Source organism: Trichomonas vaginalis, chromosome IV, assembly GCF_026262505.1.
Source record: "Trichomonas vaginalis G3 chromosome IV, whole genome shotgun sequence".
NCBI classification, from domain to species: Eukaryota; Parabasalia; order Trichomonadida; family Trichomonadidae; genus Trichomonas; species Trichomonas vaginalis.
The window spans coordinates 34751715-34771528 of record NC_067206.1 but is presented as its reverse complement, the minus strand read 5'-3'; the positions used below and the strand labels follow the sequence as shown (position 1 = coordinate 34771528).

Below are 19814 nucleotides of genomic sequence, written 5' to 3'. Positions count from 1 at the left end.
CTATCGGATAAAAAAATATTTTTTTAAAAAACGTTTTAAAATGGTATGCCATATAGCTTCTTGAATTTGTTAAGAAGTATTTGAACGTATTTTCCATCTGTATCTCTAGCGTTTACATAAGCATAGTCCGCCTTAGTAAAACATACTTGTAATTTTCTATAGTTTACGCCGGTATAAAGGTAGAAAGAGTCCTGTTCTTCGCTATAGTAGTAAAACTCAAACGTATGCTTACCATAGTCTGTAATTTCAATTGCTTCATCTTCTAGTTCGTCGACAAATTCGAATACTATATCTCCAAATTTGCCTCTGTTCTTATTGTTTCAGAACGAGTAACCCAACGTAAGTTCTCAAGTCTATTGTCGTTTCTTATACGGTTTATATGGTCTACAAAAGGTAAATTGTTAGGATTCGGTATAAAATGAGTTGCAATGACAACATGTTTAAAATAGCATTTCCCACTCATCCTCATAATAGCATATCCTTTATTTCCCTCCCATCCGCTTAAAACTCTTTTTGTCTCTTTGTTTCTGACTTCAAATGACTCACAACAGTGAATTTCATATTTCTCATCTAACAAACAAGTTTTCCAACAGTCTTTTCCAACAAACTCAGCGTACATTTCAAATAAAATAAAAAAATACTGTTTTTAAAATTTACTCAGAAAAATTTTTCTTTGTATATACGCCGTTCTGAACATCTAAAAGATTTTTGACATTTGCCAAGAATGTACGTTTAGAAGCTGCCATATAACCATATTCTTGACAATATTGTTTATACGAATCGTACAATGACCTTTCATCTAAACACTCAAAGTCCGTTTTCATCTATAAACAGTTCATATACACTCTTGTTTGCTTCTAACAATGTTTGTTCTTTCTTCGGTATGTGGAATTTGTCTTGGATTGAACTTAGAAATATCTAATGTCATGAAATATGAGAACAAGTGGTTGTAAAAGTCAGATGTCAAAGTTTCTGCTAAGTCGTCAAAATATTCTGTATCTTGCATATGAGAATCTGACGTTCTGACAACTACATATCTTCTGTCAGAACTTTCTAACTTCATCGGAACAACATTGTTTGAAACCATAATGAAAGTTTTGCAACATTTTCACAAACTCTTTGGTCTTTATACTTTCTTTCAACAACTCCAACTTTGTCTGTTATAAGACTCTTCAAAGCATCTGAGTTTTTAAAACTTTTGTTGTATCTATACTTTGAAGTTCATTGCAAACTATAAGTTTCATATTCTCTATTGAGGAGTTAAATTTTACGCAGATGTTTTCTAAGTTTGTCATATTCGGATTCGAATAACCTTCTAACAGTTTGCATAAGATATCTGTAAAGAATGTTGTTCTTACCTGTTCCTTGTTTTCCAATTATAATGAGAGCAGTTTCATTTTTAGCCTTGGATGTTGTAAGATATTTGCAAACCAACATAAGATATACTCATAAAACCTTTTTTTCCATTGCATATAATTTCTTTGACATGGTCTAACCAAGCTTCTATAATATTTTCTTTCCATTCTACTTGTTCGTATTTATATCCAGTGAAGATAGAATAGAAGTTTGGAGAAGGTGTATAAAACTTTATACCTCGAACTGAAAAAATCTTCTAACTTTGACAATAAGATATCCCAAGCATCTAACATCTTCATTCCAACTTGTACAACTTTTATTTTCTTAAGTTTCTGTCTACATTCTTGTTCTGAACTATTGTTGCTCTTGGTTTGTTTAAAGACAACATCCCATTCTTTCATAACATAACATTCTGGGGGGCAGAGTCGACATAAATGACTAAACGTTTCAAATTCTCGACTGCTTTGTTATAGTCTCTAAATGGACACATATTTCTGAATGCTTGGAAGTCATAAAAATCTGAAACATCTATTCTGTACATTTTTAATAAAAATAAAAAAAAAAATATTTTTTTTTATTCTTGACTTTGTTGTTCCATTTGTTGCATTTGTTGTTCTTGAGCTATTTTGTTGTTGAAGTTGTTCTTGTAGTACAATACTTTCACCAGTTGCATCTTCCAATTCGAAACTTTCTGCGTCATTGACAAATACATAGGACATAAAAGTTTTACAGGAACAAGTTTGCGTCACTAATGTCAACGTTATACTTGCCAAAGTGTTTGAGTTCACTAAGGTTGAAAATTCTGCATTCGAATGAACAATAGGCAAACCAGCAGAGAAAGTATTGTTTATACGCATAAGTATCTTTTGGTCATAATAGTTTCTGTCAACATTCGAATAACACTTTGAACCTAAGTTTGAAACAATATATAAGATTGGTGTGCTTAATGTCAATGGAATAGACATTCCTTGTATGACACCTTTTCCTGTTATAGGAAACTGTTGGTAGTAAAAACCAGATATAAGTTTTGTATTATAGCTCATATCGTTTATACTAAACTCATCGGACATCCAAACATAATGAAACCTGCTCTAGTTGCAGCACATGTTACATCCGTCCTTAAAGTATTAAATAAGTCAACAAAACCTGTTGGTGGTATATCTGAGTAAGTATCTTCAAAGGAGTATTTTTTACATTCACAACAATAAAGTCTTCTGGTGTCAAAAGAGCAAAACAGGCTTTAGTCGTCATTGTGTTTAAGGTTAGTTTACAATATCGTCCTTGAGGACTTTGTAAGTTTGTTGTTATAGAATTATATGACTCAGGGTTTTTAGTCGTAATAGTATAAACCATTGTGTCTTCTGCCATTTACTTAGCAAATAAATTTTAATGAAATGTTGTGGTCGTCAAATATTTTTATGACGTCTGGGAAACTATACTTTAAGTTCAACGTTTCACCTCCTTTCATAACGTATATCTTGTCAATGACATTATATGAAACACCACAGCAACTAACGTCGGGTTCTATTTCTTTGATGTTTATATCGTCTGCCTTGTCAAAAGTTTCAATAGTTCTTTCAAAACTTCATGAGGTGCAATGACATATGAGTTCACTTTTACAGGGTTGTGTTCGACCAAGTTTAACATTATACTTAAGCTTGACAAATCTTCTCCTGAGTTTGAAGTTTGTCTTTCAGTTGTTGGTAGTCGTTTCGAATATCTGCAACAGAACTTAAGTCTCTGCTAACTTCAGGATATGTTGGTTGTTCTTTTACAGGAACAATGTTATACCATCTTGGTCTTCGTATGGTTTCCCCATTTCAACATCTCTTTCTTTGACATTGACAATAACACTTTGACTGTTTGTTTGAGTTGGTGAATTTAACTTCACATCTGCCACCGCCATTAAACCTTTTGAAACACTTACGCTTCTATTTTTCGGAAATGACATTTTACTTAGAATAAAAAGATGGACGTATTTGAGTATCTCTTCGAATTGAAGCAGAACAAAGTTTACACACACACAATACAAATACATTGACAGAATAGTTCTTTATACAAACAATGGAAAATGTTATAGAATAGCAGTCTTTGCTGAACCAAAATATTTTCATAAAGCAAAGAAAGTTGGTATAACCGAAATGGTGAAAGTTCTTGAAGCAGACAAAAATATAACAACAAAACTGACCGATATTTCTAAAGGAAAGTTTTTAATACAATATTATATCAAAACTGGCGTACTGTCAATATTTGACGGAGAGAAGTCAGTTCAAGAACAACTTACTGACCTGCTGCCAAAATCTGCTCGATGGAAGCTGTCGTTATACCAATCTGAGGAGCCCCAGCAGGTTTCATCGAACGAATCTTCAAAAGAGCATCTTCCGTGAAAAGTGCTATTGGTTTTGTAAACTTCATTGCTCTCAGTTCATCTGGACCGTCTCTGTCACCAGTATATTGTATTTGTACAGTACCAACAGTTGAAATACCACCCATAAAGTCTTCTGAGTCAGCAAATGGAATGCCAAGCCAAAAGTTTGAACGGTCTCCATTTGTATATTGAGTTTTTTGACCTCCTGTATGAGTCCATACTTTCACATATGGCATAATAGAACTTTGCATTTCAGGGTTAATGGTTGTTGTGAAGTTGTTGTTAAAGTTCATAGCATCTAATGTCAAGTTGTATGACCTCATATCCTCAACTGTAGAATATTCTTCTCTTGGATAATATTTGCCATCTATGTTTATATGATATTTAATACCAGGGTTGTAGAAACAAGAATAGTCATTTATAGTTCGTCTGAACAGTACAAACATAGTATCTGCATGTTTCATTGCAGTTGTTAAAGCAATATCTGTTCTTGCACCTGGGTCAGCACTTTGGTTTCCAACTTCACCTGCAAAGTCTTTGACAGATATTTGGTGTATAGGGAACATAAGTGGAACTGCAATATATTTGGCAGCTAAAGCATTTGAAATATCTGGGTCCAACATATAGACTGCAAGTCTGCTTTCTATTCTCTTGCATTCAAATTTTTCGCATGTAAACTTAACTGGGTCCCAAGCATCTCCAGCAGCATTGAAATAATAGTTTACTTCAGTGTTGAGGTTTGAGAAACCAAAGTCTAAGTCAACTTTGTTTTTGCAAAAGTCGGCGAATGACATTTTATTTGTTCCCACTACTTCTGTAAGAGTGAATGGGTCTTGTGTTGGTGCAATGACTAAGTTATTTTTGCTTGGGGTGAGTTCGATAGAAATTTTTCCTGCCCAGTTTGGCAAGTATCTTAAAAACCTGAAGATGAGGAAAGATGACAAAGGAACTCTAAGTTTCAGTTTTACTTTGGTTACTGCTGCTGCAGTTTGTCCAGAAAGGTTAACATAAACTCCTGGAACGTTAGGGTCAAGTCTTCTTATTTTCTCAATAGTTGCATACTGGTCTGTTTGTTCTCTAGCTTGTGGTTGTACTGAGTTTCTCAAAGCGAACCATTCATAGTTTGCCCATGTTACTGTTTGAACTAAGTCAGAGTTAGAATATATCTTATATCCCATGAAAACTTCTGGAGCATATTGGTATCCGACATAGAAAATTCCATTGCAACCTTTCTTGTCAGACAACTTGGCAGAAGGTTTTATTTCAATGTCTTGTTCCACGTATAAGAATGAGTTGTCAATAGAAATAATATGAAACCTGTCGCAAGCAATATCTACTGTTGTTGAAGAACCTTCTCCAAACTCACCTACGTTTCCATAAGAAACAGCAGTTGTATATTCGTAAGTTCCAGGAACTATTTCTGACCTTCTAATGGCATTGTCGCATTCGTTATACCATTCGGAAACATTTCCATTCATAGCATCCAAAACTGTTGGCGTTATATTCTGAGCGGCGTACATTTCATATGAGTAAAAATATAGAATAGTTGGATTTATATGTCATAATAGAACCCACGTGGACCAAGCTTTACTTTCTTCCTGACTGAGTTTTTAACTCTTCTTTTTCCTTCATTGCCCTCTGCTTGAAGTTGTTGCATCTTTGCCTCATGTTCATCTAGTATGTTGCAAATTTTCCATGCCCTTTTTGCCTTTGGGCTCTGGTCGCCCATCTCAGGTAACCTATATCCTAGAAAGAGTTTGTCATAGTTTGTATTTGAGTCTTCGCGTATTGTTTGCATGACTCTGTCCTGAGTTTCCGGTTCAAGCTCTTCAAACAGTGCCTGTCCATATGGAATATGCTCGTTTCCAAATATATGTTTTTGTAGCCATTCTGGTTTTCTTTCCATGTTACCAACTATATCTTTTGTGAATGGGAAAGCTTCTACCCAATCTTTCAGTCTTGCGTCGTTTATTTCTGTAGTTGGTTTTATTTTGTCAAGGAACATGTTTTTCAATACTAACATTTCATTTGGTACTGTCCATTTGAGTTTTCTTAAATATTCATCCCTTCTCGGTTCATTGTCTGCAAAGTAAGTTTTTATGACATTTTGTAAACTTTCGTTTGCAAGGTCATGTACAATAGGTTCTCTTCCTTCTCTGTCCATAACTTTCTTTCTAAACTCTTCACCAAATATACCATCTCTATGGTTCTGTGTAGTTCTTTGAGATAAATGTTCTAGAACGTCAGGTGTTATATTTCCATCAGCCATGTTCATTTCATACTGGTCCAAAATATCTGCATGTTTCATATCTTTCAATGGCATTAAAGCCGCGCTTAAAATACCAGCTATGTCTCGTTCACCATTGACTTCCATTGCGTCTACAACTTCTTGGAATTGAGGTTGTAAGTTTATGAACCACCTATCCGGGTTAGCTTTATGACCCCATCTCATTGTAGTTCCATCGTCTGCAGAAACAAAAGTAGGTTTGTTTCCATCTTGGTTAGGTTCTGAATGAACTTTAAACAATGTTTCATTTCTATATGTTTTCTTGAAATTTAACCTTTTATCTTCACCGAGTTCATCCGAAGATTGAACGTTAAATGCTCGTAAGTAAAAAGGGTTGTTGTATTTGTGTACATTTTTTTTCAGTTCTTCCATTCTATGCTGAATATTTTCATCTGGTGTTGGAGTCTTTTGTATGTCGGCAAACATTTTTCGATATTCTTCTACTATGTCAGCTGAATTTTTTTTTGACTCTTGGAAAGATTCCATATTCTCCGCATACACTTGTTGAGGGTCAAGATTTTTCGGCTGTTCCAAATCGTCATCTAGTTCTGTGAAGTTAGTTTCCAAAGGAGGGACTTGTTCGTTTCCTTCAGGCTCTTCTAGCTGTTGTTGCTGAACTATTTCTTCCATGTCTGGTTGTATCTGAACTAGTTCTTCCTGTGGAGTTTCTTGTACCTCATCTGCTGGCATTTCATATATTCCGAGACCGTTTTCAACAATTTCCCTATCTACGTCATCCGCATTCATAAGCTTTTGTTCTTTCGTTCCGTCTCTATTTTTTACGCGTTTCATGACGAAAGTTGAATTGTCATTTAGCTCTGACATCAAATATCTCGGAGTAAATTCATCCATGTCATTTGGATGATATGCTATTAAATCATATCCCTTAGCGAGCTTGTATTTTCCAGGTTTGAGATTATATCCGTTTTGGTGCTGAGCCATAAAGCTAAATAGGTCCGGGTCAGTATTTCCATCCTTGAACTTTCTAATAGCTTCTTTATATCTGTCACTAAAGTCAATACTATCTGGGAAACCACACTCTTCTTTAAGCATTTTTAAGAATTCTTGGTTTCCTTGTTCTCTACTTCTTTTATGTCCTTGCTCTGTTTGTGGTTGTTGTTGTGCAGGGTTTTGAACTGTTGGTTGCTGTGCTGGTTGTTGTGTTGGTTGTTGTGCTGGTTGTGTTGGTTGTTGTGCTGGATTTTGAACTGTTGGTTTTGGTGCATGCCTGTGTCTGTGTCCATGTGACGATGTAAATGTTTTAGGTAGTCCTGGTGCAGGTGCTTCTCTTGGAGGGTTTGGTGGTATATAAGTTCCACCAGCTGGCACATATGTTCCATCTGCAGCATAATGTCCTACCTGACTTTTCGTTTTTAAGAAAGCATTTACTAGGTCTGTTTTGGTCTGTTGTAACTCTTTTTCTTGACTTTTCACAACAGTTGCTCTAACGGCGTCATAGGCACTTTGAACTGCCTGTCTCGTTGCTGCATCTGTTATTTTCGTCATATTTTGTGCTACTTCTTTTAACTCTTTGTCGAAACCTTCAGACTTCAGTTTCTTTCCAGATGAGAAGTCGTTCACTTGTTTCACCTTACTATGAAGAGCTTCGAAAGCGTTCTTAAAGTCAGCATTTGTTAAAGCTTCATTTGAACTGTCTTCATCCGCTTGTATTTTTGTTTATTGACCCTATAAGTTGGGCTGCTTTAGCGTTGGCTTGGGCATCTAACCAGTCATTATTAGCTTTTATATATTCTGCGCTTTTCATTGCCTTTTGCATGGCTGCGTCGTTATTTTTACTTTCTTGTGCTAAGTTTTCATACTGTACGGTTTTGGTTTTGCAACTGTAAAAGTTTTTCTGCCTTTACATTTGCTTCAACTTCTTTTTTATACTCATCGCTATCCATATATGTTTCAGGGCTTTTTGTTTTATTTCTTCATCTTTCAGTACTTTATATTGAGTAGTATGGTTTTTTCAAATTTATGACATCTTGTTCCATTTTTGCTACTTCTGCTGCTTTTTCTGACACTTTTTTTTGCATATTCTCTGTACTTAGTTTTTTCAGTTGTTCTTCTTTCTTCTTTTTCTCTACGTTTAACTCATTTAGTTTCTTTGTGTGTCTGTCATATTCTAGTTTCTTTTTCGTTTTCACTTATTTGCTTCTGTATGTCTATGTTTGACTTTTTGACTCTGTTATTTGATTTTTGAGTGAACTCAAATTCATTTGACTTTGAGGGTTATAAGCTGTTCCGTCTGCAGCTCCACCATAGCCTGCCATTTTTCGCTAAAAGTGCCGCTTAAACCTCCACTCTGTGCACCAAAAACTCGGTTTAAAAGCATAGGGTTGCTTGACATTTGTTGCAACATAGTGGGGTCATTCATCATTTGTTGTTGCAACTGTTGTTTGGTGTCAGTTTTTACTATTGGATGTTAATGCTCTCTTCCTCTTACGTATATTCTTACGTAGCTTACGTGGCATTTTAAGTGAAGTTAAAAGCGGTTTTTGACAGATGTTTATTGTGACTTCTTCGTAAAGACTTTGTTATGACTTCTTCGTAAAGACTTTGTTGAGATTTCTTCGTAATGAGTGTAAATGACCCAAAATATATTTTAGGTGAAGAGGTGAGATTTCACCTCTTTTTTCACCTCATTTCTCACCTCTTGAATTTTCATGAATTTCTTCGTAAAGACTTTGTTAAGACTTCTTCATCTAATTTCTCATGACTTTCTTGTCTATGTTTGTCAAGATTCATCGTAAAGACTTTGTTGAGATTTCTTCGTAAATGACCCTAGTGTATATTTTTGGTGTAAATTTCATGAAAATTCAAGAGGGTGAAAAATTAGGTGAAAAAACAGGTGAAATCTCACCTCTTCACCTAAACATTATTTTTGGTGTAAAATTCATGAAATTCAAGAGGGTGAAAAATTAGGTGAAAAAACAGGTGAATCTCACCTCTTCACCTAAACATTATTTTTGTCTGATTTTACGAAGAAGTCTTGACAAAACATTTACGAAGAAGTCTTGAAAAACAAACATTTACGAAGAAGTCTTGACAAAACATTTACGAAGAAGTCTTGACAAAACATTTACGAAGAAGTCTTGACAAAACATTTACGAAGAAGTCTTGACAAAACATTTCGAAGAAGTCTTGACAAAACATTTACGAAGAAGTCTTGAAAAACATTTACGAAGAAGTCTTGACAAAACATTTACGAAGAAAGTCTTGACAAAACATTTACGAAGAAGTCTTAACAAAACATGAAAACATATATAATTTGTGAAAAGCGACACATTATATATAATGTTTTCGACCCAGAAGACTAACAATTTTCCGAATAAAAACTTCATTTATACTAAACATCAACATCAGGGCTAGAAGGCACGAAGTGCCTGGAAGCCCCACTACCTTTTTTTTTTTTTTTTTTTTTTTTTTAATAAATATTATTTAAGAAATTGTCAAAAATTTGCCGAGTTATTAAATGATTTAGATTATGATGGAAAAATGAATAAAGATGATGTTATAAATTTCTTATATCCCACATCTGAAGAAGAAAAACCTAAAGAACCTGATGTTTTCCCTGAATATTATGAAGAACGGATTAAAGATGATGAATACAATGAAATTGAAAGACTGAAAAAAATAAGAGATGAAATAGATGAAAAAATTAAGGAATTAAGAGAAGTTGAAAAATATAATGAAAATGAAGTAGAGGGTTTAATGAATATCCCAGCTTCAGAATCAGAAGTACAGAAATCTCATGAAGAAAGATATAAAAATTATGTCTCAGAATCAACACAAAATTTATTAGATGGTGAAATAGACGAAACACTTTCAGAAGAAGGTACTAAATTTATTCGTAAACATAAGTTACAATTTATTGATAATGAAGAATACCCCTGTATCTACTTTCACCACCTTTAGATTCCAAAATTCAAAAAAGCTCTTAAAAACGTGACATATGCAACTAATACGATTAAGAAAGAAGATCATGATATTTACACAAATTATTATTTAAATAAATGCACAGGTGTTGATAAAGTTTTTGATTTATTAGATAAAATATCAAAAGAAACCATTGGAACTATAAAATTTTGTGTGATTGTGGTTTCATTGTTGAAGATACAATAATGTTTCATATGAAAGAACAGCACCGAAGGAAGACGAAGTTGAAAGGTCTATACCATTCGTTATTAAGAACATAAAAGATATGAAAACTTATAAACATTATATTTATTCATTTATTTCAGAAAAAATGGAAGCAACCCATAAAACATCTTCTCATCATTTTATAGCTATTCATACATTCCTTTTCAAAGTTGTGAAATTAAATAAGACAGGAATTAGATTTAATGTATCAGGGTACGCATTCTTGAGTAAATTAAAATGTATTCGTCACGTCGCAGATGATAAAAATTTATGTGTTCTTAATTCATTTTATGGGCTTTAAAAAATAAACTTTATTTTTATTTATTTTTTAATTTTTTATTCTTACATAAATGAACAAAAACGGAACAGCTAAAATGAATGATAATCAAATTAGAGCAGAAGGTAGAAGGTTATTTAAACGCTTCTATAACATTCCTGATGGTGTTAATCCTAAAACTCGTAGAAGCTATTTAAATGAAGCAATAGATGCATATGAAGGGTTTGACATTTCATCAGAAAGTGAGAGATTAGCGAGAATGTTAAATGTTAATATTGATTTCTATTATTGTGATCCTCAACCAGAAGACGTGGACATAAATAAGGTAGACTTTCCATTAGTGGAATCAATAATGATAGATCCAGAATTTGAAACAGTAAATATTTTATTAACACAGAGTCCATGTGGAAAACTTCACGCTGACAGAATAACAGACGTTGAAGCACTCACCGGCTATAAAGTTTGTCCATATTGTAAAGAAGAAGTTTATTCTATCCGTGATGATCCAGAAAGGAAAAACCAAAGAAGATTTTTAAAGCATTGTGAGAAATGTAAAGAAAATAATGGAAGATTAATTCAAGACGTTCAATTGCAAAAGACAGCAACCATATGCACCACATATTACGAAACAGAAGATATATCAGTGGTTATTAGCTCACAATTTGCAGAAATATTATAAACCGACAAGATATTATATTACTTTTGACTTTGAAACATTAGAGACTAAAGAAGAATTACAACTTTCTGAGTGTGCAACTTTGAACGCTTACTTAAAACCATTCATGGTATCATCAACGGTTAAATTAAATGATAAAACATATACGAGGAATTTTTGCTTAACTTCGAGTGATTCTTTTATTTCTGATTGGATTGAGTTTTTATTTTCAACCTGTTCATTAGTTGCTAAATCAAATATGAGTCAATACAATGAATTAATGAAGCCGCAAACGGCGGGGACTTTGTCCCATACATTAAATGAAAAACAGAAGGAAGCATTTAAAGAACTTCTAGATGAGGAATTCAATAAAGTGAATATCATAGGTTTTAATTCGGGAAAGTTTGATTTAAATTTAATTCTTCGTGATTTAAACACTGCAAAATGGAAAATAAAATCAATGCTGGGTTCATCTTCACAATTTAAGCAAATCATTGTAAAGAAAACAAACGTTCCATATGAATTGAGATTTATTGACATCAGAAATTATATAGCGGGTGGGACATTAGACCAATTCACTCAAGATTTCGGAAACAATAAATCACGTGTTAAATCCTTTTTCCCTTATCAATTCATCACGTGGGAAAATTACGAAGAAGAATTATATAAAGTGGAACCATTCACTCAAGATTCATTTTATTCAGCATTAACTCAAGAAACTATATCAGATAGTGATTATCAAATATATCTCAATGATGCTAAAAACTTTAAGAATAGATTAGAATATTTTATTCATTATTGCAATAAAGATGTTGAAATTATGATTGACCCAATCGGTAAAATTATTGAAGAAACATTTGTTTATAAAATTGACATGCTTCATAATCTTTCTTTATCATCGAATGCTTCAATGATTCGTTACGCTTTAGCATATAAAGACTTTAATCCTAATGAAAAATATCCTGAGGAAGAGATAGAATCAAGTTTTGAATTAACGAAAAAGTATTGGAAATATAAAATTGAATCATATAAGAAACAAGATGAAAAAGCAGAAAGAGATACTAAAAATAATGTTTCAATGGATGATTTTCAATACTATCACGATTTAATCCTTTCATCTAAATGCAAAATGTGTGGTAAAGCGTTTACATATGCAAATAAACCAACATTGGATAGAATCGATAATGAAAAACCACATACCAAAGAAAATTGTCAGTTAATGTGTTGTTATTGCAATGTCGTAAAATCAAATAAAGATGAAGATGTTCAACGTTTAAGAATCAATTTAAGAAATTATGCATTAAAAAATAATTTACCAATGACTATAGATTCAGTTGAAGCTTATCACATTCTCCGTAATGGAATTACTGGTGGTTTATCAAATGTTCAACATAGAGTAAATCTTAAAGGAATCACGCACATTAATAAACTTTCATATAATCCAGAAACTAAAACTGTATCAAATGAGGACACTTCCAACATCATGACTCATTTCATTGGTGTTGATTTTAATTCATTATATCCTTCATCATTTTCATCTAATCCTCATGATTTCATTCAATATACTGACCATAAAATGTATATGCCGGGAAGATTGAATGGTGTTATCATTTGTGATACAGCAACAAAGAAAGCAAAAGCACTGGGAATAATTAAGAAGAAAAATACTTTATTCGTGGCTGAAGTAAAGGGTCACATTGATGAAAAATACATTAATGATTACATAAACTTTTTACCGATAATAAGAAACTTAGATATTATCACAGATGAAAAAACAATTGGCAGTTTTATGTATAATTACATGAAATCAAACAATTTACCAGTTGACCAGAAACAGAGGAAATTAACTCAGTTAGCATCAACACACAACCAATATCAACCATTTTCTTCTTATTATCTTTGGTATCTAATAGACAGATTTCATTTTATCATCGATGATATTCAATCAATTTTAACATTTACGAAAAACACTTGTTTTAATGAATTTGCGAACGAATTTATGAACGAAAGACAAAAGGCTGAATTAGAAGGAAATAAAGGAAAAAGTTTATTTTGCAAGATTTCACTTAATGGATCATATGGTTACGATGCAATGAATACGCAAAATTACGCAAAGACTAAAATAATGAATGCACAGAAGGCACGCGTTGCATGTATGTCAAATAAGTTTAAAAACATAAGAGAAATAGGAGAGGATACGTATCAAGTGATGCTCAAAGATAGATTTTATAGATGTGATACATGTTTACAAGAGGCATGTTTTACTTTAGATAACGCAAAATACTGGTATTTGGTTTTCATTTATGATTTTATGTATAAATGCATGAATGTTAATCGTTTTCATTTCATTGAAGGTGATACTGATTCATCTTATTGGGCAATCGCTGGCGATCCAAGTCTTCCTAACACTCAAGCATTTCAAGCAATTGTTACCGATAAAAAATTTTATGATAAAAACATTTTCAAATTCGCACCATTTGATTTCTTCTGTTTTGATGAGAAATTTAAACCTAAATTAAAGAATAAAGCTGAAGAAAAAGCACATGAGAAAAAATTATTGGGTTTAGCAATTGAGAAACAAGGTGATAACATGGTGGCGTTATGTCCTAAATGTTATACTTCATTTAATGGAATGATAGGTGAAGACTCCTTCAAAAAGATTGCACAAAAAATGAAAGGTGTTAGTTTACGACAAAATAAGCAATTAACACCTAAAAATTATTTGGATATAATAAATGATAAAGTGATATTTGATGGTCAGAATATTAATTTACAACTTAAAAACGGGTCAATGACTCGCTTAACAATCGGTAAGACTGCATTAACAGGAGCACACACTAAGGCTGTATGTTGTGAAAATGGATGTTGTATGCCATTTATTTAATACAATTTAAAAACGTAGGGGGTGAGTCATGAATTTAAAATTTTATTTTTAATAAAATGCCACAGAAGAGACAAAAGGAACCGAATAGATTTATACCAAATGGTTTTAACTTTCAGATTCCAAATAATCAACCACAACGAATTTTTCAAATCCCACCACAGCATCAACAGCAGCAACAACGACCACCACCACAACGTCAACGGAGAAGAACATTCACCCCTGAAGAAAGAAATTTCAATAATTTGATGCGTCAACAAAATCAAGGTTTGAGATTTTATCCGGGCAGTAATGGTATACATATAAGGCATCCAAATTTAGATAGAAGATATACCGCTGAGATTCATATTTTACCTAATAATACGATTAATTTTGCTGGATTTTATGATCATCATCAGGAAATCTGGACTCCACCATTTGATACCGTTTTAGAAGGAGGAACCGTTAATGATGCGATTCAATATGTAAATAATGGTTTTGATACTATGATTCAAAGAGGTGGGCACCCTTAAAACATTTATTTTATTTTTATATAAATGGATAACGCAGATTTAGAAAATTTAATTGATGATTTAGAAAATTTAATTGATGATTTAGTACTTAATCAAAATTTTCTTAATTATTATGAATTAAAATCATATCTCCAAAAACATAATAAAAATATAACGGGTGATGATATGGATTATTATTATTCGTATTATAAAAATGAAATTTTGAAATATCATGATAAAATAATTTCTGTAATTAAAGACAAAATTAAAAATAATGAATATACAAAGGGAAAAACTAAATCACAACTTAAACAGTTGAAAGATTTCAAAAATAAAGTATTAACAGAAGAAGATATTGATGAATTATATAAATTATATAATCCTGAGCCGCAAAAGCCAAAGGAACAAAAACAAAAGAAGAAAAAGCCGAAAACAACACCAAAAGAGAAAGTAGCAAATGTTCAACAGCTAAAGGTGCAAAACGCCCAAGTCCTTCAGACTATAAATGAAGCACAAGCTTTAATTTATGATTCATTAGTTAAACCATATTCAGCCCGACTTTTAAATGAAGATCAACTTTTGGAATTCATCCTTCAATATAAACTCGAAGCGGGAAAGTATATCAAACCTTTATATACAGCATATTTAAAACAAATGAATAGAATACATCCAGAATTAATGAAGGGAGGAATGAAATCCAAAACTTCATCATCCAAAATCAAAGCAGATAAAATTAAACCACTTGCAACACCAAAACCTCCAACGGTAGTACCTCCTCCTTCAGTTAATCCTTCATCATTCACTTTATTATATCCATTTCAAACATTAAAGAAGCAAAAAGATTTTAAAAAGGATTTCAAGATATTAAATAAACCAACTGACCCGAAAATTCAACCGTTAAAGGAAAAATTTAGTCGCCCTTCATTTGCTCCATATCCATATTCATACGAAATCGATCATCTGGAATATTCAAAAGGAAACGTTACTTATTTATTCACCATTAACATTAACACTAGATATTTATATTGCATTCCGGTGAAAGGGAAAACAGAACAGAAAACAAGAAGAGCTATTCAATACTTACTAGATCATGAAAGAGTAGATAATATAAGGGGTGATGGTGATAAAGGATTTCAGGCAGCTATGGCTCATTATTTCCCACAAATTAATTTTTACTTTTCATCCTCTCCATATACGTTTCATAATAAAATAGTTGATGCGGTAATGAGAACTCTTAGAGATGCGTTAGGGGTTAACGGTCAGATATACTGGGATGGAAATCATGACTCCATCATACAGCAGTTAGTATATTATTACAATAATACATGGCATAGAACTATAAACATGAAACCAGTGGAAATGAAAAATGATATTTCAAAAGAATGGGAATATATTAGAAAGCAAATGGAAAGGTTAAATGATGTTAAACGTGAACAAATTAATTCGGGGCTCATAAATTTTAAACAAGGGGATAACGTTTTGATTCATCTCGATTATGGAAAAACTGATAAATCAATGACAAAAAGAAGACGAAGGTTTGACACAATAGCTGAATTTGTTAGATATATTAACGGCAATGCATTAGTTGAGGTTAACAATAAATTAATAGAAATTCCGATTTATTTTATTACTCCATTATATTTAAATAATATTTAATTTTTTTATTTCGTAAGAAATGAGTGACAACAAAGCAGCCAAGAGTCCTGATTCAATTAAGATTCAGAGTCCAGACAATGAATATAAAAAGAAATTAAACAGAATTAAATCAAAAATATGCTATTACAAAAAGAAGCCGCAATGCGGTGGGGCTGATGCCCATAAAACTAAAGTAATTGAAAACGATAAAGAGAGGAAAGAAATAATCGAAAAATTCGAAACTTACCGTTCAATCCTTAAACTGAGTGAAGCAAAAATAAAAGAATTTAATAGAATAAATAAATTGATTGGAAGAGATGAATTTAATAAAGATGAATTTTTAAACTCTATCCAAATTTAATTTTTATTCCTCTTCGACAACGTCTCTTCGAGACGCCGAACCCTTCTGGATTCTTCTTTCCATCATTACTGCATAACCGCATCTTCTCGGTTTTCGTGGTTTGTTGTTTTTAATTCGTTCTTGCATCATTTTTATCATTTCCTCCTTTGTTATGATTCGTGGTAAATTTTGAGCTTGTGGGGTATCCATTTATATAAAAATAAAATTTTGTTATCAGTTATTTTATCGTTAACGGTTTTTAGGTTCTTCAATAATTAATTATTTTTGAATAACTGATGGTGTCACTACGTCACCATGTCACTAGGTTATTTAACTTCTTTTAAAAATGATGACAACATGACATTTTGACAACAGATACGAAAGGAGGAAGGCATTTATGAATTATTTTTGAAGAACTGAAGGTGTCACTACGTCACCATGTGTCACCTGGTTAATTAACTTCTTTTAAAAATGATGACAACATGACATTTTGACAACAGCCTGGGTTGAATGCAAAAATAAATTCAAATCATACTTTATAAAGCTTCATTTACAGGTATTTCATCGTCAGTAAATGAATCCTCATTATCGTTTGGTTCAACCTGTTTATATAATCCTTTCATTTCTTCTTTCAAAACATAACACCATGTTTGTTTACCATCTATTCTTCTCTGTTTCCTTTCACATTTATCCTTAATGCTCATTTGGAAATTCTTGTCTTTCATGCCTGATGGTTTGCAGAATAGAGCATTTTTACACGTCATACCTGCACACAATTCATCATAATGTGTATTTATCCATTCATCTAAAGGATTTGTTGATAATTCTATTAAATCTTGTTTGGCTTCAGTCATCGGTATGATTCGTACATTAAATGATGAAAGGTCATATTGCATAAAATATGTTAGTAAATTATCATAAAATTCCTTTGTGCATGAATTCATCAAATTCTTGAAGTAATCAAATTGCCCCTTGAATTTACCATTAACTCTTAAAACTACGTATCTTCTGTCTCCAACTTCAATTTTGACAGGGTAAACGTTATTAGTTACGAAAATGAAGTTTGCAACGTTCTGTGCTGTTCTTCTGGGTTGATTCTTTTCATTAATTCTAATCTCATTATCCGTTATAATTGATTTCAAAGCGTTGAAGTTTGCGAGTCTATCTTCACCTACATTCTTGAGTTCATTAAGTACAAGAAACATTTTATTCTCAACTACTGAGTTGAAATTACCCGTTAGCTCACCTATTTCGGTAATGTTTTTACATGAATAACCGGCGAGAAGTTCAGAAATAATGTCTGTAAATCTGTTTTTACCTGTTCCCTGAAGTCCTTTCAAAATAATTGCTGTTTCATTCTTGATTCCAGGATGTTGAATCATTGATGCAATCCAGCCGAGAAGGTATTTATACACTTCATCGTTATTATCACATATGGCTTCTTTAATGAAATTCATAAACATCTCAATTTTTGAGTAATCTGGTTTTTCGAGAACGTTGTATTTATAACCCTGAAACGTTGAGAAAACATCTGGAGAATCAGATTTAAAGCAAACACCCTTAACGGTTAATGAGGATAATTGATTTAGTAGTACATCCCATGCTGTTATTGTTTTACCTTCTTCTTTAAATAATTTAATCATTTTAAGTGACTCTTTCATGTTTGATTGAAGAACGAATGATATTTGATTCATTTTATCGTGTATGTTGTAATCTTTCTGAATGAAGTATTTATTTCCACAATCTACAAAACGGATTACACGTGATAAATCCTCAATTACTTCAGAACTGTTTTTATACTGATGATTTTCAGCCTTGCGTCTAATATCTGTTATCAAAAACGAGTCATCAAGTTTTATATCAAATGTTATTTTTGGCTTACGTAATAAAGGTAAAACATATTCATCATAATATTCCTTTTGATATAGTTTTAGAATCTTCACCAAAAAACAAATGGAGAAGTCATTAAATGTGCATATCTACTACGTGCTTTTTCAAAATTACTTTTTGCATTTTCAGTTAAATTGCAGAAGTTATAAACGTTATCGTATGCTTCATTAATTAAATGATTAGGTAACGAATTAATTGCTTGAAACAGTGTGAATAATGTAACTTCTTTTTCTAAATTCATGTTTCCACCGTCATTATGTACTTCAAAATCACTGATGCCATTAACTATGCTCTGGGCAAGTTTATCGTCAATGTTTACATCTTTGTTTTCATTCATTATGCTCTTTATTTCTTCGTTCTTCTGTTCAACTCTTACCTTAATATTCAAATCATTTAATATATCATTCACTGTTCTGGTTATGGTCGAGTCATAACTTCCACGAATGAATGAGTATGTTTTGATTGGTTCTGTTGCATTCTTGCGAACTCTTGAATCAGCCATAACTACTAAAGAACGCTTTGAATAATCCATTGAAGTCATGATATCGATATCGTAATCATTGCAGGAATAGCATTTAATCATTCTGTTCGAAACTGAATAGAAGAAATTAGTGTTACAATAAATGTGAAGACCTCCTGAAGCGGTTTTAACGATAACATCTTTATCCGAAAGTTTTGATAAAATATCTTTTCTAACTGTTTCTTTAAGTTCATCATTGTATGATTTATTGATATCAACATCTATAATCGTTAAATTTGAAATTTTATTTACTAATAAAGCCATACCAGTTTTCCTTCCTCTTCCTCCATCGTGTTTGAGGTAGTTATGTAAATCAATCTTGTTTTCACCAATTCTTTCGTTGAGGGTTTTAGTTTCTGCCGTAACTAATTCCTCAGCTAATGAATCAATAACTTTTTCATCAGAAACGATATAGTTGCTGTTGTTGTTTGTTGCTGTCATTTATATAGGAATAAAAAAATAAAAATAATTTTAAAACTAACTTTATTTTTGGACTGCATCAAATTTCCGGGCTAGTTGTCTAAATGTCATGTTGTCATCATTTTTAAAAGAAGTTAAATAACCTGGTGACATGGTGACGTGGTGACACTGAAAACATTTACGAAATCATAAACGAAAACATTTACGAAATCATAAACGAAAACATTTACGATTTAATTTCCTTTGTTGATGTTGTCAAAATGTCATGTTGTCAGTAATTTTAAGAGAAGTTAATTAACCTGGTGACATGGTGACGTAGTGACACGTTCAGTTATTCAAAAATAATTAATTATTGAATAACCTAAAAACCATTAACGATAAAATATATTTTTGGTGTAAATTTTATTAAGTTCATCTTTAGTTAATAATTTGAATGGATTCGCTAATGTTCCACCTTGAGCCACAACACTTGCCCCGGCTAATTGTGAAGAACCTGGGATAAGTACTCCATGAAATGATTTCATTGGTATCATTAATTTAGAAATAGT

At 32.2% G+C, this 19814-nt stretch overlaps 5 protein-coding genes and 4 pseudogenes across 9 annotated transcripts, besides 3 other annotated features; 3 read left to right on the top strand and 6 right to left on the bottom strand.

The window, feature by feature from the left end:
* Window positions 1-9443: part of a mobile genetic element that runs on past the window's edge.
* TVAGG3_0222180 lies at window positions 36-463 on the bottom strand (annotated as a pseudogene). Its single transcript has one exon. A coding segment is annotated over exon 1 (428 nt).
* Window positions 654-1244, bottom strand: TVAGG3_0222170 (annotated as a pseudogene). Its single transcript has one exon. A coding segment is annotated over exon 1 (591 nt).
* TVAGG3_0222160 (protein of unknown function, DUF4106 family) lies at window positions 3927-4902 on the bottom strand (the record flags this gene model as incomplete). Its single annotated transcript, XM_051226996.1, has 1 exon — window positions 3927-4902. A coding segment is annotated over one exon (976 nt), but the record flags the coding sequence as incomplete, so codon positions are not given.
* Window positions 5277-7468, bottom strand: TVAGG3_0222150 (annotated as a pseudogene). Its single transcript has one exon. A coding segment is annotated over exon 1 (2192 nt).
* Window positions 9344-9443: a terminal%2Cinverted (terminal inverted repeat of Maverick-3 transposon ID:TVAGG3_0222140).
* A 69-nt stretch (window positions 9444-9512) lies between these two features.
* Window positions 9513-9778, top strand: TVAGG3_0222130 (uncharacterized protein; the record flags this gene model as incomplete). Its single annotated transcript, XM_051226995.1, has 1 exon — window positions 9513-9778. A coding segment is annotated over one exon (266 nt), but the record flags the coding sequence as incomplete, so codon positions are not given.
* Window positions 9779-11549: 1771 nt separating this feature from the next.
* On the top strand, window positions 11550-13288 carry TVAGG3_0222120 (uncharacterized protein; the record flags this gene model as incomplete). The annotated part of the gene is made up of 1 exon (XM_051226994.1): window positions 11550-13288. A coding segment is annotated over one exon (1739 nt), but the record flags the coding sequence as incomplete, so codon positions are not given.
* A 112-nt stretch (window positions 13289-13400) lies between these two features.
* Window positions 13401-13973, top strand: TVAGG3_0222110 (DNA/RNA polymerase superfamily; the record flags this gene model as incomplete). The annotated part of the gene is made up of 1 exon (XM_051226993.1): window positions 13401-13973. The coding sequence occupies one exon, from the start codon at window positions 13401-13403 to the stop codon at window positions 13971-13973; it is 573 nt and encodes a 190-aa protein (XP_051111979.1).
* A 1406-nt stretch (window positions 13974-15379) lies between these two features.
* Window positions 15380-19814: a mobile genetic element.
* On the bottom strand, window positions 16973-17818 carry TVAGG3_0222100 (uncharacterized protein; the record flags this gene model as incomplete). Its single annotated transcript, XM_051226992.1, has 1 exon — window positions 16973-17818. The coding sequence occupies one exon, from the start codon at window positions 17816-17818 to the stop codon at window positions 16973-16975; it is 846 nt and encodes a 281-aa protein (XP_051111978.1).
* Window positions 17955-18909, bottom strand: TVAGG3_0222090 (annotated as a pseudogene). The gene has a single exon. A coding segment is annotated over exon 1 (955 nt).